This window comes from Amblyraja radiata, chromosome 26, assembly GCF_010909765.2.
Source record: "Amblyraja radiata isolate CabotCenter1 chromosome 26, sAmbRad1.1.pri, whole genome shotgun sequence".
Classification (NCBI taxonomy): Eukaryota; Metazoa; Chordata; class Chondrichthyes; order Rajiformes; family Rajidae; genus Amblyraja; species Amblyraja radiata.
Genome location: NC_045981.1, coordinates 28,664,601 through 28,688,282, shown reverse-complemented (window position 1 = coordinate 28,688,282; position 23,682 = coordinate 28,664,601). Strand labels below are relative to the sequence as shown.

Here is a 23,682-nt window from a genome sequence, read left to right as displayed (position 1 = left end):
TAAAGCACATGGCATTGGGGGTTCAGTATTGATGTGGATAGAGAACTGGCTGGTAAACAGGAAGCAAAGAGTAGGAGTAAACGGGTCCTTTTCACAATGGCAGGCAGTGACTAGTGGGGTACCGCAAGGCTCAGTGCTGGGACTCCAGCTATTTACAATATATATTAATGATCTGGATGACGGAATTGAAGGCAATATCTCCAAGTTTGCGGATGACACTAAGCTGGGGGGCAGTGTTAGCTGTGAGGAGGATGCTAGGAGACTGCAAGGTGACTTGGATAGGCTGGGTGAGTGGGCAAATGTTTGGCAGATGCAGTATAATGTGGATAAATGTGAGGTTATCCATTTTGGTGGCAAAAACAGGAAAGCAGACTATTATCTAAATGGTGGCCGACTAGGAAAAGGGGAGATGCAGCGAGACCTGGATGTCATGGTACACCAGTCATTGAAAGTGGGCATGCAGGTGCAGCAGGCAGTGAAGAAAGCGAATGGTATGTTAGCTTTCATAGCAAAAGGATTTGAGTATAGGAGCAGGGAGGTTCTACTGCAGTTGTACAGGGTCTTGGTGAGACCACACCTGGAGTATTGCGTACAGTTTTGGTCTCCAAATCTGAGGAAGGACATTATTGCCATAGAGGGAGTGCAGAGAAGGTTCACCAGACTGATTCCTGGGATGTCAGGACTGTCTTATGAAGAAAGACTGGATAGACTTGGTTTATACTCTAGAATTTAGGAGATTGAGAGGAGATCTTATAGAAACTTACAAAATTCTTAAGGGGTTGGACAGGCTAGATGCAGGAAGATTGCTCCCGATGTTGGGGAAGTCCAGGACAAGGGGTCACAGCTTAAGGATAAGGGGGAAATCCTTTAAAACCGAGATGAGAAGAACTTTTTTCACACAGAGAGTGGTGAATCTCTGGAACTCCCTGCCACAGAGGGTAGTCGAGGCCAGTCCATTGGCTATATTTAAGAGGGAGTTAGATGTGGCCCTTATGGCTAAGGGGATCAGAGGGTATGGAGAGAAGGCAGGTACGGGATACTGAGTTGGATGATCAGCCATGATCATATTGAATGGCGGTGCAGGCTCGAAGGGCCGAATGGCCTACTCCTCCACATAATTTCTATGTTTCTATGTTTCTAAGTGATGGCTGACGTCAGGAGCCTGAGGATCCGCTGTAGTTTGAGCTCTTGATTGCGGATGTTTGGCCCAACGTGCCCCCAGATTTGGCTATTGACAGCCGGCACGTTGAGCGAGGCGCAATTCTCAGGGGCCGAATACAGCTCTAGGGCCTCATTAACTACCTGCTCCTGTAGGGGTTTGAAGGACAGGTAGTTAATGCTGGCCGCCAGTTTTGGCTCTAATGGCCGTCCTGCATGTGGAGCTGCCACGTAGCGGTCTACCACACCCAGCAGCTCTTCCTGGTCCTGTACCCCAAGCGTACTCCCGACATCTTCGGCCAGTGACCCCTCTACTTGACCAGCCCAGCCCTGGTCGCCAAAGCTGCCCTCGGATGAGGGGGAAGCGATGGCCAGTGCGTTGTGAGGCACTGTGGTGGGAGTGCCTGAACTCCCTTTGTGAGACTGCTCCTCTCGAAGCAAGTCTCGCTGGAGCATTTGCTCCACGAGCCGCTCCATGCGGCTCAGGCGGCTGTCTCTGCCCCGCGCGGGCGGTGAGACGTCCCCGTCTGAAGAATCGGATACCACCGGCCGGTTGGTCTTCCGTGCTGCTTTACATCCAGTCCGCTGCTCAGGCTGCGCTAGCGGGGCTGGGCTCGGCACGGTGTCGGGGATGGTGGATTGCTGGGTTAGCGGTCCTACCGCCTCTTGCCCCCCACTGATGGAACGCTCCTCCGTTGGAGTCGAACGGGGGGAGGATTTCTTTTTTTGTCATGTTTTGCTCATGTTCTCCCTGGTGAGACAAAACAAAACACCTCTTTTTCGGAAAAAACTACCTCAGAATAAACTTACCTGATGGTGCTGGACGGGTTCTTCACGTGACTCCAAAGTAAAATATACTATACAGAAATACCATCGTCAAACTCAAGTACAATTGACAGAGCAAAGGGGAAGAAACAGAGTGCAGAATATAGTGTCAGCATTGCAGCGCACCAGTTCCATAGCTTTCCCTCAGCCTCTTGGGAATCCCTTGTTGCGGTGGACAGTCTGTTTTGTACATTGTGTTTTGCTCTAGTTTCCAGCATCTGCAGTTTCTTGTGTCTCCAAATGTATTTTGCTTGTAGTTTTGCTAATCGATGTTCTGCCAGACAAATTGCACATTTCAGTAAGTTTTATATTTAAAATATAAACTTATCCATACCATGAAACAGTTGAATTTGGGCGTGCAAACTAATTAACCAGCGATGAATTAAATATACCAGACAGCCCCTTAATGCTCTTCTTTCTTTCCACAAGACATTTATATTCACGGATGGCGAGGATAAAGAATTGCGGGCAAAGGCTGGTGAGTACAGCAGTAAAAGTATTGTAGTGTGGACATTGACCAAGTGCTGGAGGCCCAGATGTAACTTGCTCCACATGGAAGGAGAGTTGATGCCCCCCAGCCTCTTGCTCGGTTGCACTGAGCGTTTCAATAAACCCATTCATTGAGTTTATCAACAAATTAGTTAGAAATCTTCAGAAACTCTTCATGCACCATTATAGTTTGTACCCCATGACTGCCACTGGCAAAATACATTAAGCAAATTATTTTGTGATGGATCTGGATTTGTGCATTTAATTTGTGTCATGCCTTGTAACATGAAATTATGATATTTGATCGAAAGATACAGCATGGAAACGGGCTCATCGGTCCACCAAGTCCATGCCGATCATCGATCACCCGTTCAATGATTCAATATTTTTATTGTCACGTGTGTAAACGCACAGTGAAATCCTTTTCTTACATACAGTCCAGTAAAGTATTGGCATACCTAAGCGCATCCACGATTAGCTTAGTGTACATAAATAGTCTACTGCGCCCGCATGCAAGAGGCAGGTTTGATCCTGAGTCTGACCAAACTCTGTACAGGGTTTGTATGTTCCCACTGCAACCGCGCGTGTTTCCTCCGGGTGCTCCGGTTTTCCCCAACATCCCAAAGACGTGCAGGTTTGCAGGTTAATTGGCTTCTGTAAATTTCCTCTAGTGTGTAGAGAGTGGATGAGAAGGTGGGATAACATACTACTAGTGTGAGGAGGACCCGGTGGGCCGCAGCCTGCAGGGGGGAGCCCGCTGAGCGGCCCGTGCTAGTTCCCCCGAAGACCAAAGGCGGGAGGATGGAACCAGTAATGACGGCGGATGCAAGGAGCGAGGCTGGTAGGAGAGGAGACCAGAGTCTGGCCTCAAGATCAGCTGCCGGAGGCCCTCCTGGGGCACAAAAGTGGACGGGTGAGAAGAGGGATGTCACGTCTAAGGGCGGCAATAGCTGGAGGCCCACAACAGCCTGGGGCTTGCCTGGATCAGGCATCACTGAAAGACCTAGAGTGTGGACTGGACTTTGAAATTGGCGCCAAAACATAGTGCCTCTTTCCTTGCGGGCGCAGTAGACTATTTCTGTACACTTTGCTAATCGAGGATGTGGTTGGGTATGCCAATATTTTGCTGTGGAGGGAATGGACAGGGCAATGTTTCTGGTCAGGACCCTTCTTCAGACTCTCTTGAGCAAAATGCTAGAGGAACTCAGCAGGTCAGGCAGCATCTGAGGAGCAAATGAACATACAACGTTTCTGGTTGGGGCTTCTCTTCAGACTCACTGCATAGGCAATTGAAGGGTCTGAAGAAAGGCTATCATCTCTCCATTCCTTCACAGATGCTGCCTAACCTACTGAGTTTCTCCAGCACTCTTTTTGCTCAGGATTCCAGCATCTGCAGTTTCTTGTGTCTACAAGTAAATAGATGTTATGGATGTTTTTCAAATGGCAAACCAACTCTGCTCTTCTTTCTCTTTGTTTAGGAGGCAACATGATCAATACTAACTGCTCTGCTGCATATACACGCCAAGCACTTTGCTGTAAGATGTCTGTGGAGTATGACAAATTCATTGAATCTAAAAAAAAGTAAGCGTGCTGAGTAAGTTATTATTAATATATAATTGTGTATTGATAGTCATAGAGTCATACAGTACGGATATAGGCCTTTCGGCCCATATCGTCCATGCCGACCATGTTGGCATATTGGACATCCCATTTTGCAGTGTTTGGCCCAAAGCCCTCTAACCCCTTCCCATCCACATATCTGTCCAAATGACTCCTAATTGTATTCAGTTCTTCTGCTTCTGACAGCTTATTCTAGAAATAGACTACCCTCTGGTTGAAAAATATGCCTTTATGGCTTACTGTTGAATCTCTCCCCTCACACCTTAACCCTTCTAGTTCTATCCTCAGAAAAGTACTGTGAGCATTCACTTTATCCATGCCCCTCACGATCCTATACACCTCAATAAGGTCACCCCTCAGCTTCTTATGCTCCAAAGAAAGAAGTCCCAGCCTATCCAACCTTTCCCTATAACAAGCTTGCAACCCAGGTAACATCACAGTGATTCTCATCTCCACTCTTTCCAATTAATGACATCCTATCTACACGTGGATGACCACAACTGCACTCCCAGTATGGACTCACCAACAACTTGTACAGTTGCATCATTATGTTCTGATTTTTATATGCTTTTTATATCTAATTGGTCATTTACTAGTTTTGAGTCTGCGGTCCCAGATTCCATAACTTCTCTTCTATATTTACATTTTTACCTGTAATTTTTAACTTGCTTTTTATCTCAGGATTGTTGTATGACAATTTCAATTATCTGCGATGTTTTGGGTGGATAGGCTATTTCCTATCCAAAAGAAAACAATGAATGTCTTTATTCCAAAGATCTATCTGCGTGGTAGATTGCATGGTACACAAAAATGCTGGAGAAACTCAGCGGGTGCAGCAGCATCTATGGAGCGAAGGAAATAGGCGACGTTTCGGGCTGAAACCCTTCTTCAGACTCAGGCCGAAACCCTTCTTACAGCATTACTGTAGTGTTTCTTAAATTGAGACATTAGGGTGGCACAGCAGGTAGAGTTGCTGCATCACAGCACCAGAAACCATGGGTTCGATCCTGACCTTGGGTGCTGTCTATGTGGAGTTTGCACGTTCTCCCTGTGACCGCTGGGTTTCCTCCCACGTCCCAGTGACATACAACACAATACAATACAATACAATACAATTCAATTTATTGTCATTTGGACCCCTTGAGGTCCAAACGGGTTTGTCGTTTAATTGGACTCTGTAAATTGCTCCTGGGTGTAGGGAATGAATGAGGAATGCCTGGTGTACGACCAACTAGTACATTTTGGGATGTGGGAGAAGTTTGGAATATGAGCAACGCACGCGGCCACAGGGTGAACATGCAAACTCCACGCAGACAACAGCAGACATCAGGATAAACCCAGGTCACTGGAGTTGTTGGACACAGCACCATCATGCGGTCCTGCGAAACATTTCCATTTAGTTTGGGGTTGACTAAAATATTAATTTTCTCCTGTTATATGATTTGTTTTCTAGATGGTTTTGCCACTTTGATGATGATAATTATGTAAATATTCGAAGTCTGGTCCACCTGTTGTCCACATATTCGCACACCCAAGATGTTTATATTGGCAGACCAAGCCTTGATCACCCTGTTGAAGCTTTGGAGAGGGTAAGGAGTGGTGGGTCGGTAAGTGTTCCTAATTTACACCAACGTGAAGAATGAATGAAACAGCAGAAGAAATAAGGGCGACACAGGGGCACAACTGGGAGAGCTGCTCCATCGCTACACCAGAGACCAGGGTTCGATCCTGACCTCGGGTGCTGTCTCCGGAGTTTGCCCCTTCCCCCTGTGTCTGGGTGGTCAATGGTCAGCATGAACTCGGTAGGGTGAAGACACACACTAGGGACAATTTACAGAAGCTAATTAACTTACAAACCTGCAGGTCTTGGGAATGAGGGAGGAAACGGAAGCATTCGGAGAAAACCCAGGCGGTTACAGTGAGAACATGCAAACTTGGTACATACAGCACTCGTGGTCAGGATCAAACTTGTGTCTCTGGCACTGCAAGGTGGTAATGCTACCGCTGTGCCATTGTGGCCCGTCATTGGAATTTATCTCTTGTCCTGCTCACCAATATCTCCAGTGCTACATTATTTACCGGCATTTATTTCCTCCAGCATCTTTTTTCTCATTCCAACATGCTCACACACCCAAGATGTTTCATGGAAAAATGATAAGATAAGCAGTACTGCTTGTAAACAAAGATATCTGGGCACTGCCCAGGATGGGCAGTGCCCAGATATCTTTGTTTTCAAGCAGTACTGCTTATCTTATCATTTTTTTTCTCCAAGTTTTGAAAAGTTGGATTGTCAGGGATGTCCTGATGATTCTGGCACGGGTGATAACCACATTTCGAGTCATAGTTATGCAGCAAGGAAACAACTTCAGCCCAGCGTGCCCATGCCAACTAAGATGCCTCGTGTAAGCCGGTTCCATTTAGAGTCATAACGTCTATGGTTGCCAACTTTCTCATTCCCAAATAAGGGAAAAAAGGTCAAAAAAAGGGACAAATTCCCGACGTCAATACATTGACCGAGTCGGCTGTGGCTGGGTGAATGATGAGTTGGCCCAGCTGGTGGACTGCACACAAACCCCTGCCGGTGGGCCAGCTGAGGAGTTTTGGCCTGGGCACCGGACTTTGCCCGCGACTTTGCGCGCAAAATCCGGCACCCCATCCAACTCATGAACCGATGATCAGCCATGAGAAGGGGGGGTGGTGATGTCGGCGGTAAGCGAAGGTCGGACAGCTGGCCGGGCTGCCGACCGATGAGGCCACGGCGAGGCGCTGCTGCTGCACTCCATGGGATGCACTACGTCAGGATGGGTGAGATGGGGGCAGACGCAGCACTCCGACCCAACAGTCCCCTCGACCCGAGTAGTAGCAGTCAAATACGGGACAAGAGCGGTCCCGTATGGGATAAACTAATTTAGCCCAATATACGGGATGTCCCGGCTAATACGGGACAGTTGGCAATGCTAATAGGGTCGTACAGCATGGAAACAGGCCCATCGACCTAACTTTCACATGCTGACCAAGATGCTCCATCTGCACTAGTCTCACCCATATGCATTTAGCCCATATCTCTCTAATCCTTTCCTATGTCTGCTAAATGTCGCTATTGCTTCTAAATGTTGCTTCAACCACTTCCTCTGACAGCTCATTCCATGTCGAGCATTTACTGTGTGAAACAAGTTGCCCCTCAGGTTCCTTTGCCCTCAGCTTCTTGATTTCCCAACTCAGGGCAAAAAAAAAAACTGTGTCCATCATGTCTAATCCCCTCATGTGTAACTGGATGTTTTCATGAGAATATGACATAATGTGCTCATTTCTTTGGTTATTTTTATGAATGGTATGGACGAGTTGTGCTCTTTGTGTCCTTTAGACCTCTGTGAAGTTTTGGTTTGCTACAGGCGGTGCTGGCTTCTGCATCAGCCGTGGGCTGGCATTGAAAATGAGTCCCTGGGCCAGGTACTGTGTTTAACTGTTTATCCATTGACTATTTAGTTTGGTGCATGCATCAGTCATTCTACTTGATCTGCCAAGTTTTCCTTCGATTCCCAGTAGCCATTTCCTTTACTTGTGTTTAAAATCATAATTTTAAGACCAGTGTCTATCTGTTTAGTTGACTTCAAAAGTACTTCTATGGTCGTAATGCCACTGGTAATTACTCTGGATACTCAAACGCACAATGTAAAATGTAAATCTTCATATAATTAATTGGGTCAATCTGATTGCAGCTGAAGAAACACTCAATTGTGACTGTGCCAGATAAGCTCATTGATATTGGTCCTGGCTCTGTTTCTAAATGCCCTGGTTCCAGCTGACTTCAGATTCTAAGCACCTGTTCCTGTGCTGTGCTAAAAAAACAGCTGTCCTGTTGCTTAATGTTATATCCTTCAGATGGAATGTAAAATCTCAAGACCCTGCTACTTAAGCTCGTGTGACGGGAGCAAAATTAAGCCATTCAGCCCATCAAGTCTACTCCACCATTCAATCATGACTGATCTATCTTTCGCTCTCAACCCCATTCTCCTGCCTTCTCCCCCATAACCCGTAGGACACTCTTACATATAACAATTACAGCACGGAAACAGGCCATCTTGACCCCTCTAGTCCGTGCCGAAATCAAGAAATTACGAATCAAGAATCTATCAAATTTTGCCTTAAAAGTGTCTTGGCCTTCACAGCCTTCTGTGGCAATGAATTCCACAGATTCCCCACTGCTTGCACCATCTCTCCAGGATAGAATGAGTAAAAGGCTGAATGACCTGGTACTGTATTTTCTTATGGCATTGGTAAGTTGAGTTTATATATTAAACGTTAATTCCTCTTGTTACTGAACCATTTGCAAACTTGCTGGGAAGTGAAATTCACTGATATCAACATGGACTATGTTGAATCCCTCAAGTACACACTCCGTTAATTCCATTGCACCATATGTGCATTCTGCACACACGCTTCAAGTGTAGATTTTCTCAGGAAACAAAGCTGAAACTGAACTAAATAACTACTTGTAGCACATCAAAGATTCATCACATAACCATGATTTTCAACATTTATACATCATTATCTCAGGGAGCTCAGCAAATGCATAAACAAAGTGGTAACATGCTGGAGGAAGTCAGCAGGTCAGGAAGCATCTGTGGAGGGAATATACAGATAACATTTTGGGCCAGGATCTTGTTCAGACTGATCCAAAACGTTGTCTGTCCATTCCCAGCACAGATGCTGCCTGACCCGCTAAGTTCCTCCAGTACTTTGCGTTTTACTCAGGATTCCTGTATCTGCAGCTCCTTGAACATTTGTGTGAAAATTGCATGTTGATGATCACTAAATGTTTTCTATATCTGATTGACATTAAATTTAAAAAAAAATCATCTGGATAAATGGATTGATACATTTCAGTCAGACTGAAAGGTATGAAAGCTGTTTACTATTTGGTCTTGAGGTGCAGAGTTTGATTGTATATTGCTTGGCTCCATGCTGATTCAAAATCAGCTCAAAAACATGACATGCTCACTCTCGCTCACTCTCTTTTTTTCTGTTGGCCTTTAGAGCCCGAAAAACAAACTGACATATTTTTGTTTCTGCTGACTGCAGTCACTTCCACATTATTTGCTATCCAGTTAACCATATCCAAGCATTTTCTCTGGTTTGTTCAATTTTGCTAGACCACGCTGCTTCTTGAATTCTGCAGCTGACTGATTCACATCTCTTTCCTGCAGGCCAGTCATGGTGTTATTTTTTAACTATCAGAAGCTGATTGGTCCACCATGACATCCAACCCAAACCATTTACTATTGGGACGTTCATTATTAGCAATTAACATCAAATCCAGGAAGCCACATAACAGGGAATGTGTACAACTCAAAAGCCTATGCGTCTAACATATTCAGAGAAGATATAGTGGCGTTTAAGAGGCATTTGGATAGGCACGTGGATTTAAAGGGAGTGGAGGGTTATGGATTAAGTGCTGGCTGATAAAAATTTGTCTTGGCATCACGTTCAGCACAGACATTGTGGGCCGAAGGACCTATTCCAATGCTGTACTGTTCTATGTTCTATCATCTTTTCTCCTTCCATCATTACTCTGATTAGATCTGCTCAAAATGGATAACGTCTAAGCAAATTACCAATAATGAGTTTTGAAATAAGAAACGATAATAGATATAACTGTACTGTCATCTGATTAGAGATACACTCTTCAAAGCTAAATTTGAGCTGATTCTCTTGGTTCTAAAAATCAATGTGTTTCGATTGTAAATGTGGATGAGTCCCAATCGGTATAAGTACCACATTTCCGTTTTGTTTAACAGTTTTGGGAACTTTATCAGCACGGCGGAGAAGATCCGTCTGCCAGACGACTGTACGATCGGCTACATCATCGAGGGCCTGCTGGAGGTGAAGATGATCCACAGTGACCTGTTCCACTCCCACCTGGAAAACCTGCAGCAGCTCCCTGCTCCCACCATCCTCAAACAGGTCGGTTCCCTGAACTTCACCCTACCTTCCTCTTTCCTCCAAGCTTATAATCATGTATTGTCTTTCCACTGGTGACTGGTTAGCACGCGACAGAGCGGCACGGTGGCGCAGCGGTCGAGTTGCTGACTTGGTGCTAGAGAGCCGGCTTCGATCCTGACTAATGGGTGCTGTCTGTACGGAGTTTATACGTTCTCCCCGTAACCTGTGTGGGTTTTCTCCGGGTGCTACGGTTTCCTCCCACACTCCAAAGACTTACAGGTTTGTAGGTTCATTGGCTTGGTATAAATGCAAATTGTCCCTAGTGTGTGTGTGTAGGATAGTGTTAGTGTGCGGGGATTGCTGGTCGGCGTGGACTCAGTGGGCCAAAGGGCCTTTCTCTAAACTAAACCAAACGCTTTTCACTATAGCCGAGTACACGTGACGATATAACATACCGACTTGACACCTCTGGAAAGTAAAAAAATAGATTTTCAAATTTTTAATGTTACAAAAAGAGTAATAAAGTTTAAAAAATAAGGTGTTAATTAAATTGGGCAATCAGGCCCCCAAACAGCTGAAGCAGTTTATTGAACGAGCATTTGCATGGACACCAACAGCAAGGAAGGATATGTGCACTGCAAAGCCTTAAAGATGCTTTTATCAAAAAATGCAGTGGGTTATGTATGTGGCACCAGTATTTCACCCACGTGGGCAGTCCTCACGAGGTCAAGCAGTGAATGACAACAGATGATTTGACTAATGACTAATTAATCAGAAGCAAGTCTAATCATACCATGGAAAGACACAAACTGCTGGAGTAACTCAGCAGACCAGACAGCATCCCTGGTGAACATGGATAGGTGACGTTTCGAGTCAGAGGCCAATTGACCTACAAACCCTCATGTCTTTGGGATGTGGGAGTACACCGGAGCACGGAGGAAACCCACAAGGTCACTGAGCACGTGCAGACTCCACACAGACAGCACCCGAGATATGATTGAACCCAGGTATCTGGTATGTGTTGCTGATGACCAAAGATAATTTCTTATGACCAAAGATAATCTTGATCCCCTTTTCCCAGGTTTCTATACGTGATACCTAACTTGTTAATCATAACTGTTTCAGGTTACCTTGAGTTACGGGAATTCAGACATGAAGCGGAACGTGCTGAGAGTCCAGGGCCCCTTCAGCCAGGTCGAGGACCCTTCAAGGTACCGTGACCCCTCTTATATCCTGAGACGGGTGGTGTGAGCTTTTGCCTGATAGGAGCAGGGAGAAGAAGGGATGACTGGGGTGGGACAAGTCTTTGATTATGTTGGCTGCTTTCTTTGGGTGGTGTGGATGGAGTTAGTGGTGGGGAGTCTGGTCTGTGTGATGGACTGAGCTACATCTACAACTCCCTGCAATTCCTTATGGTCTTGGGCAGAGCTGTTCCCAAACCAAGCTGTGATGCCACCCAGCTTTGCTTTCTATTAATATCATAGAATTATAATAGTGTGCTTTCTATTAGGGAACTTTCCAATTACAGTCAGTATATGAAGCCATCTGACTGTGTTCTGCTCCACAACTTTACTGTCTTTCTGCTTAGTGTGTCTCAAATTAGAATTCAGTTATAAGTGGGACCTGCAAGTAAGAATTTCATTGTTCCGTTTAGGTAGATATGACAGTAAAATACACTTTACTATTTACTTTGTTTTGCTCCAGGTTCAAATCTATACATTGTCTCCTGTATCACGATGTCTGGTGTCCCCCAGAAGATGGAGAGTGATCGGCAGAACGAGTTGTGCCTCTTTTTTTTCCACCAGCTGATTTACTTTTGGAGAAACTTCCGGGGAGGGGGAATCGAAGGGCCTCCTTTTAATGGGAAGGAAAAGTGTGACGCTGCGGGAGGTGTGATGCAGGAATTGGACCAGAGATTATTCCTGGATGAGCTGCACATGTTCTGTAAAATAACTAAAAACAACAAAACAAATCTTGATCCGCCAGAGACAAAATGTCATTTCTGTCCATTGGATTTGTGGACTAAAACGAACCGTGAGAAAGCTGAGTGCCAAAGTGCGAGATATAGCATCAAAACCGAACCTACTCTTCTGTGTGTGATGATGACTTGAAATTTGATCTCAATGCAATGACTTTGAGTCACTGAAGATCACCACTCCTCACATTTCTGTTTGCTGGGTACACAAATATCTGCTGCAAAATGTTGAAGACTTTTGCCAACCTGGTCACATTGGAAATGTAGACTCTGTTCGCTCTGTGTGTTTGCTGTGTGCAATATGTTCAAGGATTTCATGTTGGCTGTGTTGGTCATGCAGTTCTCTGCTGTGTCGGTTATGCATTACTCTGCAGTTTGCAGTCAAACTCTGCATTTGCAGGGATGCATTGTTGTAGCAGTTACATCTCCATGAGATGGTGGTTTCCTAGTGGTGCATATCACTGTGGCTTCACGGTGCCAAACAATGTCATAATTTGAGGGATATTTGCCACTGATTCGCTGAAATGAGCAGACTGACAAGGTAGCATTCAGTTCAAATGTGGACCTAAATTTGTACTGAGCCAAACACAATTTTAGTTACTGAATGGTCAGGTAAAGCGATTTGATTACTCCGGAAAAAAAATAGTCTTGCTTCTTAATTAAATGTGTTGACACTACCAGCACAGTATTACGGTACCACTGCAATTCTAAATAACTTGTTTAGTTCTCTGTTTCGCCTATCGAGCCAAAGACAAAACCTTGTTTTTAATTATTTGTTTAAAACAAAGTATGACTAATCCACACTGAACAATCATTTCCCTCTGGAATTACTTCAGCTCAGTGAGGGTGGAATCGTTTAAACTGAATTTATTTTTTGGATATACTATGATTTCTGAAATTGCAAGTAAAATAATTACCGGTACTTACTTTCCACCTTGAAATGATGAAGAGAAAGGACTGTGTATGCGGAATGATGCACAGAGCTATCTAAATATTCCCGAGGTTCTCTAGTTTTTAAATTCTCATCTCAGTTAATCAGAAAAATGTAAAGTGATGGAGTAACTCAGCAGGTCAGGCAGCATCTCTGGAGAACATGGATTGGTGATATTTTGGATTTGGGCCCTTGCTCCTTTGCTCCCATAGATGTTGCCTGATCCACTAAGTTGCTCCAGCATTTTTTTTTGCTCCAGATGTATGCAGTCTTTTGTGTCTTCAATCACAGTTGTTTTGTCATCTGACCACCCTTGTTCCTTCACGATGTGGGTAGATTAATCCCACCACTCCTGGTATCAGTCCACTATCATCGAACCAGAACTTCCAACTCTGGGTCGAAGATCATCTTGATGGAGCAAAATTGACCTTCCAGTTTCCAACCACAAGTAGGTCCACTTATGTGTGACTCTGACAGTGACTCTCCTTGAATGCTACACCCCTGCAGCGAGACTGTAACTTCGGTAAGTACCAGCTGTAACCCACAAATATACGGACTTCACGCCTTGGGGGTTGCAATGTCTACTCTGTTTCGGTAAAATACTGGGCTGAAGTTCACAGCTCGGGCGAGAAAGCTGCCGCTGTGGTAAACAGCTTCATTTTGAATAAAGGGAACATTTCATATTCTGGCATTTGCCTGCATTACGTAATCCTATACATGTGATTATAGTGCAGCTGGAAGCACTAGAAATTGTTGCATTGAATACACAAATGAGAAGCTGATGCCACACGTAGCTGGAGGCTGGTGCAATCCCTTCAGTGTCTGTGCATCTGAATCTCACGTTTACTTGTGCTCTTAACAGGTCACTGTGTCTTGAAACAATTTAATCTTTTGTACGTTAATTACAGTGTTATTTTATTGATATCACTGATTCAAAAAAAACATGGTTACATTAGTTTATTCTCATGTACACTCGGGGGCAATCAAATTCCGCATTCACATGAACCACACAAAGCAAACCGTAGTGATAAATATCACAATAAATACTATGACAAGTGCAAAACAGCAGAATGATGCAAGATTGTAGTGCAAAATCTGTGGTTTAAAAGAATATTAAAGTGGAATAAATGGATAACTGAATGAGGTGGAGTTGAGAGTAAGAGTATGTGGCAGAACCTCGGGGAAGAGGGTGTGAAAGAGGTGATTGCTTCAGGAGTCTGATAGCAGTGGGGAAGAGACTGTTCTTGCGCCTGGATGGCCAAGTTTCCTAGCTCCTGTATCTTCTCCCAGGCGGTAGACCTGAGAAGAGAGAATGGCTGGGATGGCAGCATCATTGACGATACTTCTGGCCTTCCTGATGAGCCGCACCATGAAGATGGACAGGATGGAAGGAAGCGACGAGCCTGTGATGGGCTGGGCTGTGTTTACCACTCTCTGCAGGTTCAGGCGGTCAAGAGATGGGCAGTTGCCAAACCAGCGCTGAGATGCATCTTGTCAGAACACTTTCTAAAGTATATTTTGCTTTAGATACACTAAAGCATCCAAAGTACTCTTTATTCTCGTTAGAATACTTTCTAAAGTGCAGCTGGAGATTTTCGAGAGAATCCTTCTGGACATGCCAAATCTTCTCAGGGATCAGGTTTGTTTGCTGGTGACGTGGTTGCCCAGGAACATGCAGCTGTGACCATCTCCACAGCAGCTTCTGTTGCTCAGGGTAGGGGTGTGTTCACCACTTTTGCTTTCTGAGGTCAACAACCAACTCTTTCGTCTTGCTAACATTAAGGGCTAGGTTATCCTCATGACACCATGACACTAAGTTCTCGATCTCTTTCCTGTACTTTGTCACACCACTGTTGTAAGCCTTGTTGACAACAGTGGTGTCATCGGCAGGCGTAAAGATAGAGTTGGTGTTGTACTTGGCTGCACAGCTGTGGGTGTACAGGGAGCAGAGCAGGAACTGAGCATACAAGCCTGAGAAACACCAATGGGTCAGGGTAGAGGAAATGTTCTGACCAATTCTGACCGATCAAGGTCTACCGGTCAGGAAGTTAATTAGAGAAAAATGAACAGTCCGTATACTTTACTCTCCGAGCTGTCCTAAACACTACGTCTTCCCAACCTCACGATTCTTCTACCAAAATATTTATGTGGTGGACTTGTCAATTACTAAAGATTGTCATTAACATACAATTATGACATTAATGTTTAATTCCAACAGCAGTACATTCTGAAAAGTCTGATTGACACTAGGGATTCTAATATCCAGTTCCAGTTTTGAGGGCTGAGGATGTAATGAATGTGCACTGTGTTTACATTCAATTAAAAGGGGAAAATTATAAAAGGGAGGATTGAGGAGGAGGCCTGAATCTCAGTCTCCTGGTGGACTTTCCAAGGAAATGATGGCGATCTTGTTCCAGATGTTCTGTGCCGTTTGCAAAGAATTGAGTTTAATGATCAAAATCCCCTTATGGGACAAATGCCAATAAAAGGTGCTGATGTTCCATGGTGGATGTTCTTAAGGAACAGAGACATACAGTGAAGCGATGGAGCTTCTTGGCAGGAATATTGAAGCTTACAAAACATAAAATGGTACAGCACAGGAACAGGCCATTCAGCCCATAATATCCTTGTTGAATATAATGTAAAATTAAATTCTTCTCATCTGTCTGTACTTGATTCACATCTCTCAATTCCCTGCATAGAAGGTTTGGATAACTCCAGGGAACATAACTCCAACTTGGTTGAAGAAGAAGTCTGAAGAAGGGTTTCGGCCCGAAACGTTGCCTATCTCCTTCGCTCCATAGATGCTGCTGCACCCGCTGAGTTTCTCCAACATTTTTGTGTACCAACATAACTCCAACGTAGCCACCAGGATTGGGTCCCCAGGAGTTCCGAGTGCTTTGGTTTTGTAAATAAATACTTGTAATATTAAAATGACTGTGAAGAAATCAGATGCTTTGAGAAATGAAAGTGCATTTTGCAATGCAAAGTAATCATATAATAACCATATAACAATTACAGCACGGAAACAGGCCATCTCGACCCTTCTAGTCCGTGCCGAACACATAATCTCCCCTAGTCCCATATACCTGCGCTCAGACCATAACCCTCCATTCCTTTCCCATCCATATAAAGTACACTACATGCTTTTCTTAATCAGCAGCTTGCTTTTAGGATTGCAATTTTTAATGTTGATCTGGGTTCAGCTATTCAAATCAAAGTATCATTGTAGTTTATAAATTAGAAAAATAATAGTTTGGGAGTTTTCCACAATGCCGTGTCTCCCCAGAGTTGAATAAAAACAAAACAAAAAAAAGTGTCATCACTTTTCAATGTTTGAAAACCTTTAACTGGAACCAGCCCGAGAGAAACTCCGGGTCTATTGATCGGCGTATTTCAATGGACTGTCTCCAGAATGAATCACTGGGATACGCAAGGTGTTATGGAGTAATTAATGATGGCCAGCAATGTGATACAATCTCACCACAAGAATTAACAGTGAAACTGGATCCACATTTATTCACCAAGATGGTGAACCTGGTAAACCAAACAATTTTGGAGAAAAGCACTGACTTAGATAGGTTCAGCAAAGGTTCACCTCGACATGTGCTGTTCCTTTATGAAGTACAGGTGGTTAGCATTCATGCATCTGCGAGAGATGATGGTGCGACTTTGATGTTGTCCTGTCGGAGAGGGAAATGTTTAATCTGTGCATTCCCTAGACTAGGCCTACACTTGACATCCTCCCACAGCTCCCACAGGTGAAGATGTCTCTGGCCGTTGGATTGAGGAGTCTATTGCCGTTGATCATTTTGACTCCCTTTGTATAAAGTGGAAATGTTTAGTGAGATTTCAGAAATACTTGCCAACACTCAGTGTTACTGTCTAAATGTAACCGTGCATGTTTACAGCTGCAAAGGCCAAAATTATTTTTAACTATCATAATAATTAAAAAACTGGAGATTTTTAAACTTTATAAATTCACAGTAATGCATACTTTAATGAAAATGTGGGCATAACATGAAATACTGGAGGAACTCAGCGGGTCAGGCAGCATCTGTGGAGGGAATGGACAAACGATGTTTCGGGTCGGGACCCTTCTTCTGTCTCCATTTAATGTACAGATATCTTTTCCACTTTGTCCAGGTATCTTGCTGTCTAAGATGCACACCGTTTGTTAAAGGAAAAAAATAAATACATGATTTAATTAAACCATTTTTGGTATTTCTGTCATAATTAGTTATACTCCTGTTATTTCCATTGGCCTAGTATAATTTCATACTTTAGCATGAATGTTAGGAATGACTCCGACAGACGACATTTACCCAATACAAAACCAAGATTACTGAAACTTTAACGTTATTTTCAACTTCGGGAGTTGAGGCCGCTTGGTTCAAATCATCTGATTGACTTTTGTACAAGGGATTGGCAGGATATTTGCAAAGTGACCTTCGCTTAGCTAGAGAACCCTGAGGACATGGGTTTCAAGATCAGAGATCATCCTCTTGGAGCTGAGGTCACTCTGTTTAGCAACTGAGTTGGCATGAACGAGTTGGGCCGAAGGGCCAGATTCAGTGCTGTATAGTGCGATGACTCTAAACAACTCCCGGGTTACGGTTGCATAATCGCCCCCATAATACTCAAAGGTTCACTGGTGGTTCAGTGATGCTTTTATTGTCATGTGCAAAGTGCTAACAGTGAATTCTTTACCTTACAAACAGACCAGTAGAGTATTGTCATATCTCCGATTAGCAAGTGTAAACAAAGTCTACTGAGCCCACATCTGTTTAGGTGCCATTTTCAAAGTCCATGCTCTAGTTCTTATGAGCTGTGTCTATTCCAGGCAAGTCCCAGGCTGGTGTGGGCCTCCAGCCATCTCCTTCTCTGGATCTATTTATCACCAGGGCTATGATGTATTACTGTCTTTCAGATGACGTTATTCTGATAATCAAATGCTAGAGTCTGGGTTTGCTGCAGTGAACAGGTATTCCTGTCTCTATTATTGTCTCTATTATTGTCTTTTGCCGACCAATGTCACTTTTATCTTATCTTTTTTTTTACCTTAATTTTATCCTTGTAATATCATTGCTGAGGTGACCCGTTGTCTTGTCAAAAACATTTCATTGTACCGTTGACCCTGTGTTAACCTACATATGACAAATAAAACAACTGAACTGACTTTAAGAAACAATGTTAAACTACAGCTGCCGATCTCTCAGTTGGACGTGTGCGATTCCATGGCTGTATTGAAGAACAGCAGCAAAGTTCTCTTGGGGGCAACAAATATCACTTAAAATATCTGATCATTATCTCTTTTATTTCTGTGGGGTCTGACTGATTGATTAAAATTGGATGTTAGTCTGCAGTTTTGTGTTCAGAGCCATACAAAGTGGAAATGGGCCCTTTGGCTCAACTTGCCCATGCCAACCAACATGTCCCATTTTCACTAGTCCCATCTGCCTGCATTTGGCCCACATCCCTCTCACCCTGTCTTATCAATGTACCTGTCCAAATGTATTTTAAACGTTGTGATAGTACCTGCTTCAATTACCTCTCTACCTGCTAGTTCTGTACACCCACCATCCTTAGTGTAAAAACAATTTTGTCTCTCAGGTTCCTATTAAATGACCCCCCCCCCACCCCCTTACTCTGGGTAAAAGACTATACATTTACCCTATCAATTTCCCACATGATCTTATACATGTGTTCTTGTGCCTTTGTTTGCACGTTATCCAATCAAGTGAAATCCTACTACTTGAGTCCAGTCAACCTACATACACGAGCACTGTGGGATTCAGATGTACAGGACATGATAGAGTTGCCTGTGCCTCTTTTTGCTTCTATTGGTCTGAAGAAGGGCCCTGACGTGAAACATCGCTTACCCGTGCTCTCCAGAGATGCTGCCTGACCCGTTACTCTGTCTTTTTTTTCTGTTTTGTGTTGTGAATTTCTCATTTGGATACTGAAGACCATTCTGGCAGCTACCACCAGAGGGAGATCCCACAGTATGAGCGAATCCATCTGAAGAACAGATTTTACTTCGGAGTCACGCGAGTGACTACGTGAAGAGCCCGTCAGCCCACATGCGCTTCATTACGTCAAACGCATGTCGAGCTGACTGGCTGGCTGGCGCGCAGCTCCAGCGGCGGTCCTTTTAAAAAGACCCAAGGTAAGTCCGAGAGCTTAGTCTGCGGGTGATATTTTGTTCTGTCGTTACAGCTATGGAAAAAGCAAGGGTGAAATCGTGGAAGACTGCAGGGAGAACCGCTTCAGAGAACCGTGGGAATACGGTCAGCGGTCGGCAGTCGATTTCACCAGCGCGGTCGCTGTCAGCTCAGCCAGCGACTTCGGCCTCGGTGCCCATGGACAACACTTTGCATACCCCGCGGGGGAAAGCAAAGTGTAAGTCCAACACAAGAGTAGACTCGGATGAGTCTGGCAGTGAGGATTCGCCTCCCAGAGCGGGAAGGATGGCTGGACGCCTGTCCCGAGAAGATGCTCCAACAGAGTACGCTCCGTGGTCGGGAGCCGTACCACAGTGGGTCTCGGGGACCCGCAGCAGCACCTGTTGCAGGGCTGCATTACATCTCCCCATCCGAAGATGGTAGTGTAGACGACTCCGGTGCTGAAGAACGCTCGATGCGGGACCCGCGGGAAGTGGAGGTGCCGAATCTAATATCCAAGTTAGCGGTGCCGTTGCTTGTTGGAGAGCCGCTGAATGAGGAGTTGGCGGCTAGCATTAATTACCTGGTCTCCCACCAGCTGCAGGAGCAGGTTATATTAGAAACTACCATGCGGTACCATGCACCCAGCAACTGTGCGTCCCTGAAGGTACCGGTGGTAAACAGTTCTATATGGAACCATATCGGTGGGGGGGGGGGGATAAAAACCCAAAGATTAAAGCTGCAGAGGATTCTGAACCTGCTGGGGTCGGGACTGACAGCTTTCGCCAGGTCAGTGGACGGCGGCACATTGTCGGATGGGCAGCGGGACGCAATGGCATTGTTGTGCAATGCACATTTTGAAATCAATGAGGTCGGGAACGATTCCAAGGAAGTTTTTTTTAGGACAAGGTCCGACCCGACCAACATCGAAGATTGGCAGTTATTGACCACAAGTAGCAATGTTACAAAATTTTGAGAGTTTAAAAATCAAGTCTGTAATTTATCCCATCAGATAAAGCATAAAAATAAGTTTAATTTGACATCTAATTCACTTTCATATCTCAAGTATTTAAAAAGTTATGGCCATTTTCATACTCGGAAATGAGCATCTTGTTCCCTATTGATTTTCTATGGACATAACAAAAAAGTTGTGATCGTGAACAGTCAAAAGCCCATAACATTCTTAAAAATTAAGAGAACTGAATGAAATTTTCAGTTATCATAGATTGAAGCATTCTGAAACAAATATAAAATAATCTTACTTGGATGACCTGAAATTAAAGCATATAATTAGTTAGTTACCTAATTGTAGCTAATTTCAGACTTCAATTACTAGATCTAAACATCTATCCATTTCTTAATAAATGATTAACATTTTTAAATAGCCTAAATGTCCAAATAATATTCACAAATAATTCACAATAAAACATGATTTTTAAATCTCATTTACATTAATTTATAGGCCAAATGGAAGGAATTCAGTGTTCAATTGCTGTAAATAAATGCCCATTTAAATCAGCTTTCCAGTGGGTCCCTGTGGAACGCGCTGGTTTAGAACGTTCACATTGCGGTAGATTTGTGCCTCAAATGCCGAGAAAAATACTGCGCGATATAATGGGCCCAAATTGAGCTACTCGCAATATTAAATTTTGTATAAAAGGATCTTTAGAAGCCCTTTTGAATGTAAAAATATACAGCCTACCTTCTGCTATTTTCTTTATGAGACCCTGCGGTTGCTGACGGTCGCGGGTTTAAAGATTGATTTTTAAACTACTATAACTATTATTCAAGGCCTTTAAACCTAATAATAGCTTTTGCGACGGAGTCTTCCAGCGATTTTTCGTTAATAATTAACTAGGCTGAACATTTTCGATTGGAACAGCTTAGAGAAAATCGCGTTTTAAACCCGCCCCCTCTAAACGGCGCCAAAATCGCGCACAACCTCAGCGGCAGATCTTCAACGACGCTTCAGGTAGGCTTTGCAACATACCTACCACAAGCACCCCAAAACCCCAAACAGCGGGGAAGGAAGTAACTGGGGAAAATCCATCTAACATGGAGGTAGGTGGGTCTGGTTCACATAGTAACATACCGGGTGTAGATTTATTGCATGTTGGTGGTAGGTTACGGTTTTTTTTGCATGAGTGGCGTTGGATAACTTCTGATTTGTTCATACTGCACAGTGTTGAAGGGTTTAAAATAGAGTTTGCTGGCGCGCTGCCACCCACACAGCATGCTCCAAGTCGTTCCTTTCTCCGTTCAAAAAGGGATGATTTGGAAGTTCAGGCTGAAATTGATGCTGTGTGTGAAAAAAAGGTAATTGAGAAAACTAGACATGAGGCACACCGGTTTGTGTCCAATATTTTCACCAGAGAAAAGAAGGATGGGGGGTGCCGTATTAAATTGGATTTAACCCAATTAAACACTTTTGTGCAGTACAAACATTTCAAAATGGAAAGTTTTGTCACAGCCAAACAGTTAATTTCCAAGGGATGTTATATGGCATGTATTGACCTTAAGGATGCTTATTATTCGGTCCCTATTCACAAAGAACACAGGAAGTACCTGAAGTTTAACTGGATGGGGCAGTTATGACAATTGAAAGCACTGCCTAATGGATTGTCCTCAGCTCCTAGGCTGTTCACTAAAATATTAAAACCGGCACTGGCTCTTTTACGAGCACAGAAACATATTGTGATGGCTTACCTAGATGACATTCTCATCATAGGCAATACTATGGAATTAGCAATTTCGGCAGTTTCTGCCACTAAACTTGTGTTTCAAAAGTTGGGATTTCTCATTCATCCAGTAAAATCCAGGTTGACTCCCTCCACTATCATGGATTACTTGGGATTTACTATTAACTCCAATCACCTGGTTGTGACTTTGCCCGAGGGCAAGAGATTGAAGTTAATAGAGTCCTGCAGCAATATGATTGCACAGCAGCTGCCTTCAATTCGTCAAGTGGCAAGTTTAATTGGTAAATTGATTGCTGCATTTCCAGTATCTAAATATGTACCCCTTTATTATCAACAATTGCAAAGAGACAAGGTGCAAGCACTTTTAAAAACAATTTGGGCCACTTTGACAGGGCTATGCAATTGTCGGTTGAAGCTCTTGATGAGCTCCAGTGGTGGATAGCCAATCTTGGCCATTGTTCGGGCAATATTTCAATTGAAAGCCCTTCATTGGTAATACAATCTGATGCAAGTGCTTTGGGGTGGGGAGCTACTGACACCTTTGACAGCTGCGGTGGCAGATGGAATTTGCATGAACTGTCTTCTTTACAGGTGCATGGGGTTAACTATTTGGAGTTGCTCGCAGCCTTTCATGGGCTGAAAGCTTATTGTATACACAAGCATCATCTGCATGTTCAGTTACAGATAGATAATACTACTGCAGTTGCATATATAAATCACATGGGTGGTATCAAGTCAGTATCCTGCGATAGGGTACACAAAATTGCTGGGGAAACTCAGCGGGTGCAGCAGCATCTATGGAGTGAAGGAAATAGGCGACGTTTCGGGCCGAAACCCTTCTTCAGACTGATGGCGACGTTTCGGGCCGAAACCCTTCTTCAAATTTGAATATTTGCAGTATCCTGTGATAAATTGGCTAACCTCATTTGGCAATGGTGTATTATTCGTAACATTTGGGTTTCAGCTATCTACCTACCAGGTAGATTCAACACGGTGGTGGACACCAGGTCACGTAAATTCAATGACAACACAGAATGGGTGTTGAATCATAGAGTATTTAATGACATTGTTTCTAGGTATAGTACACCGGATATGGATTTGTTCGCTTCAAGATTAAACATCAGTTACCAAAGTATGTTGCGTGGGAATCAGACCCAGGGGCTGTAGCTGTAGACGGGTTCTCGCTACACTGGGGAGGAATGTTTTTCTATGCATTCCCCCCATTCTGCCTCGTCACTCGCTGTCTGGAAAAGATTCAGCAGGACTCTGCCTCTGGCATTCTGGTAGTCCCTGACTGGCCCACTCAGCCATGGTACCCTCTCGTTCTGGGCATGATGGTACAACCTGTATGGAAGGTGCCAAAACACAGGTCTTTATTGACTAACCCCAGTTCGGGGAAAGCACATCCTCCACATGATCGGCTAAATTTGTTAATTTGCAGGTTTTGAGAAGACCTTTCATCGGGCTGGGACTAGCTGACCGCACGGTGGATTTGTTAACTGCGGCATGGAGAAGCAGTACACAGAAACAATATGCATTGTATATCAGGAAGTGGGAATTGTTCTGTGCACAGTCCGAGATATTGTATGACGAAGTGCACATCACAGATGTCCTGTAGTTTCTTTCTAAATTATTTTATGATGAGAAATTGAGTTACAGTGCTCTGAATAGTGCCAGGAGTGCATTGTCATACTTGCAACCAAGCTCCATTTACCAGTCGGTGGGATCTCATCCTTTAGTGTGTAAATTCATGAAAGGGGTTTTCAATTCTAACCCTCATCGGCCCAGATACACTGAAATTTGGGATGTAGGGGTGGTTCTTAATTCACTTCGCTCGTGGTCCCCACCGTTTTCCCTGTCTCTATTGAGGCTTACACA

General features: G+C 44.0%; 1 protein-coding gene across 2 annotated transcripts in view; it reads left to right on the top strand.

The window, feature by feature from the left end:
* Positions 1-14,515, top strand: part of rfng (RFNG O-fucosylpeptide 3-beta-N-acetylglucosaminyltransferase) — a 28,934-nt gene extending 14,419 nt beyond the window's left edge. Inside the window, exons 2-8 of one of the 2 annotated variants that reach the window (XM_033044571.1) lie at positions 2,413-2,461; positions 3,951-4,053; positions 5,546-5,681; positions 7,457-7,542; positions 9,891-10,056; positions 11,161-11,246; positions 11,740-14,515. In XM_033044571.1, coding sequence (XP_032900462.1) covers positions 2,413-2,461; positions 3,951-4,053; positions 5,546-5,681; positions 7,457-7,542; positions 9,891-10,056; positions 11,161-11,246; positions 11,740-11,803 — 690 coding nt within the window. In that variant the 3' untranslated portion in view covers positions 11,804-14,515. Of the gene's footprint in view, positions 1-2,412; positions 2,462-3,950; positions 4,054-5,545; positions 5,700-7,456; positions 7,543-9,890; positions 10,057-11,160; positions 11,247-11,739 lie in introns of both variants that reach the window. The other variant, XM_033044570.1, reaches the window with a different exon arrangement.
* Positions 14,516-23,682: the final 9,167 nt, after the last annotated feature.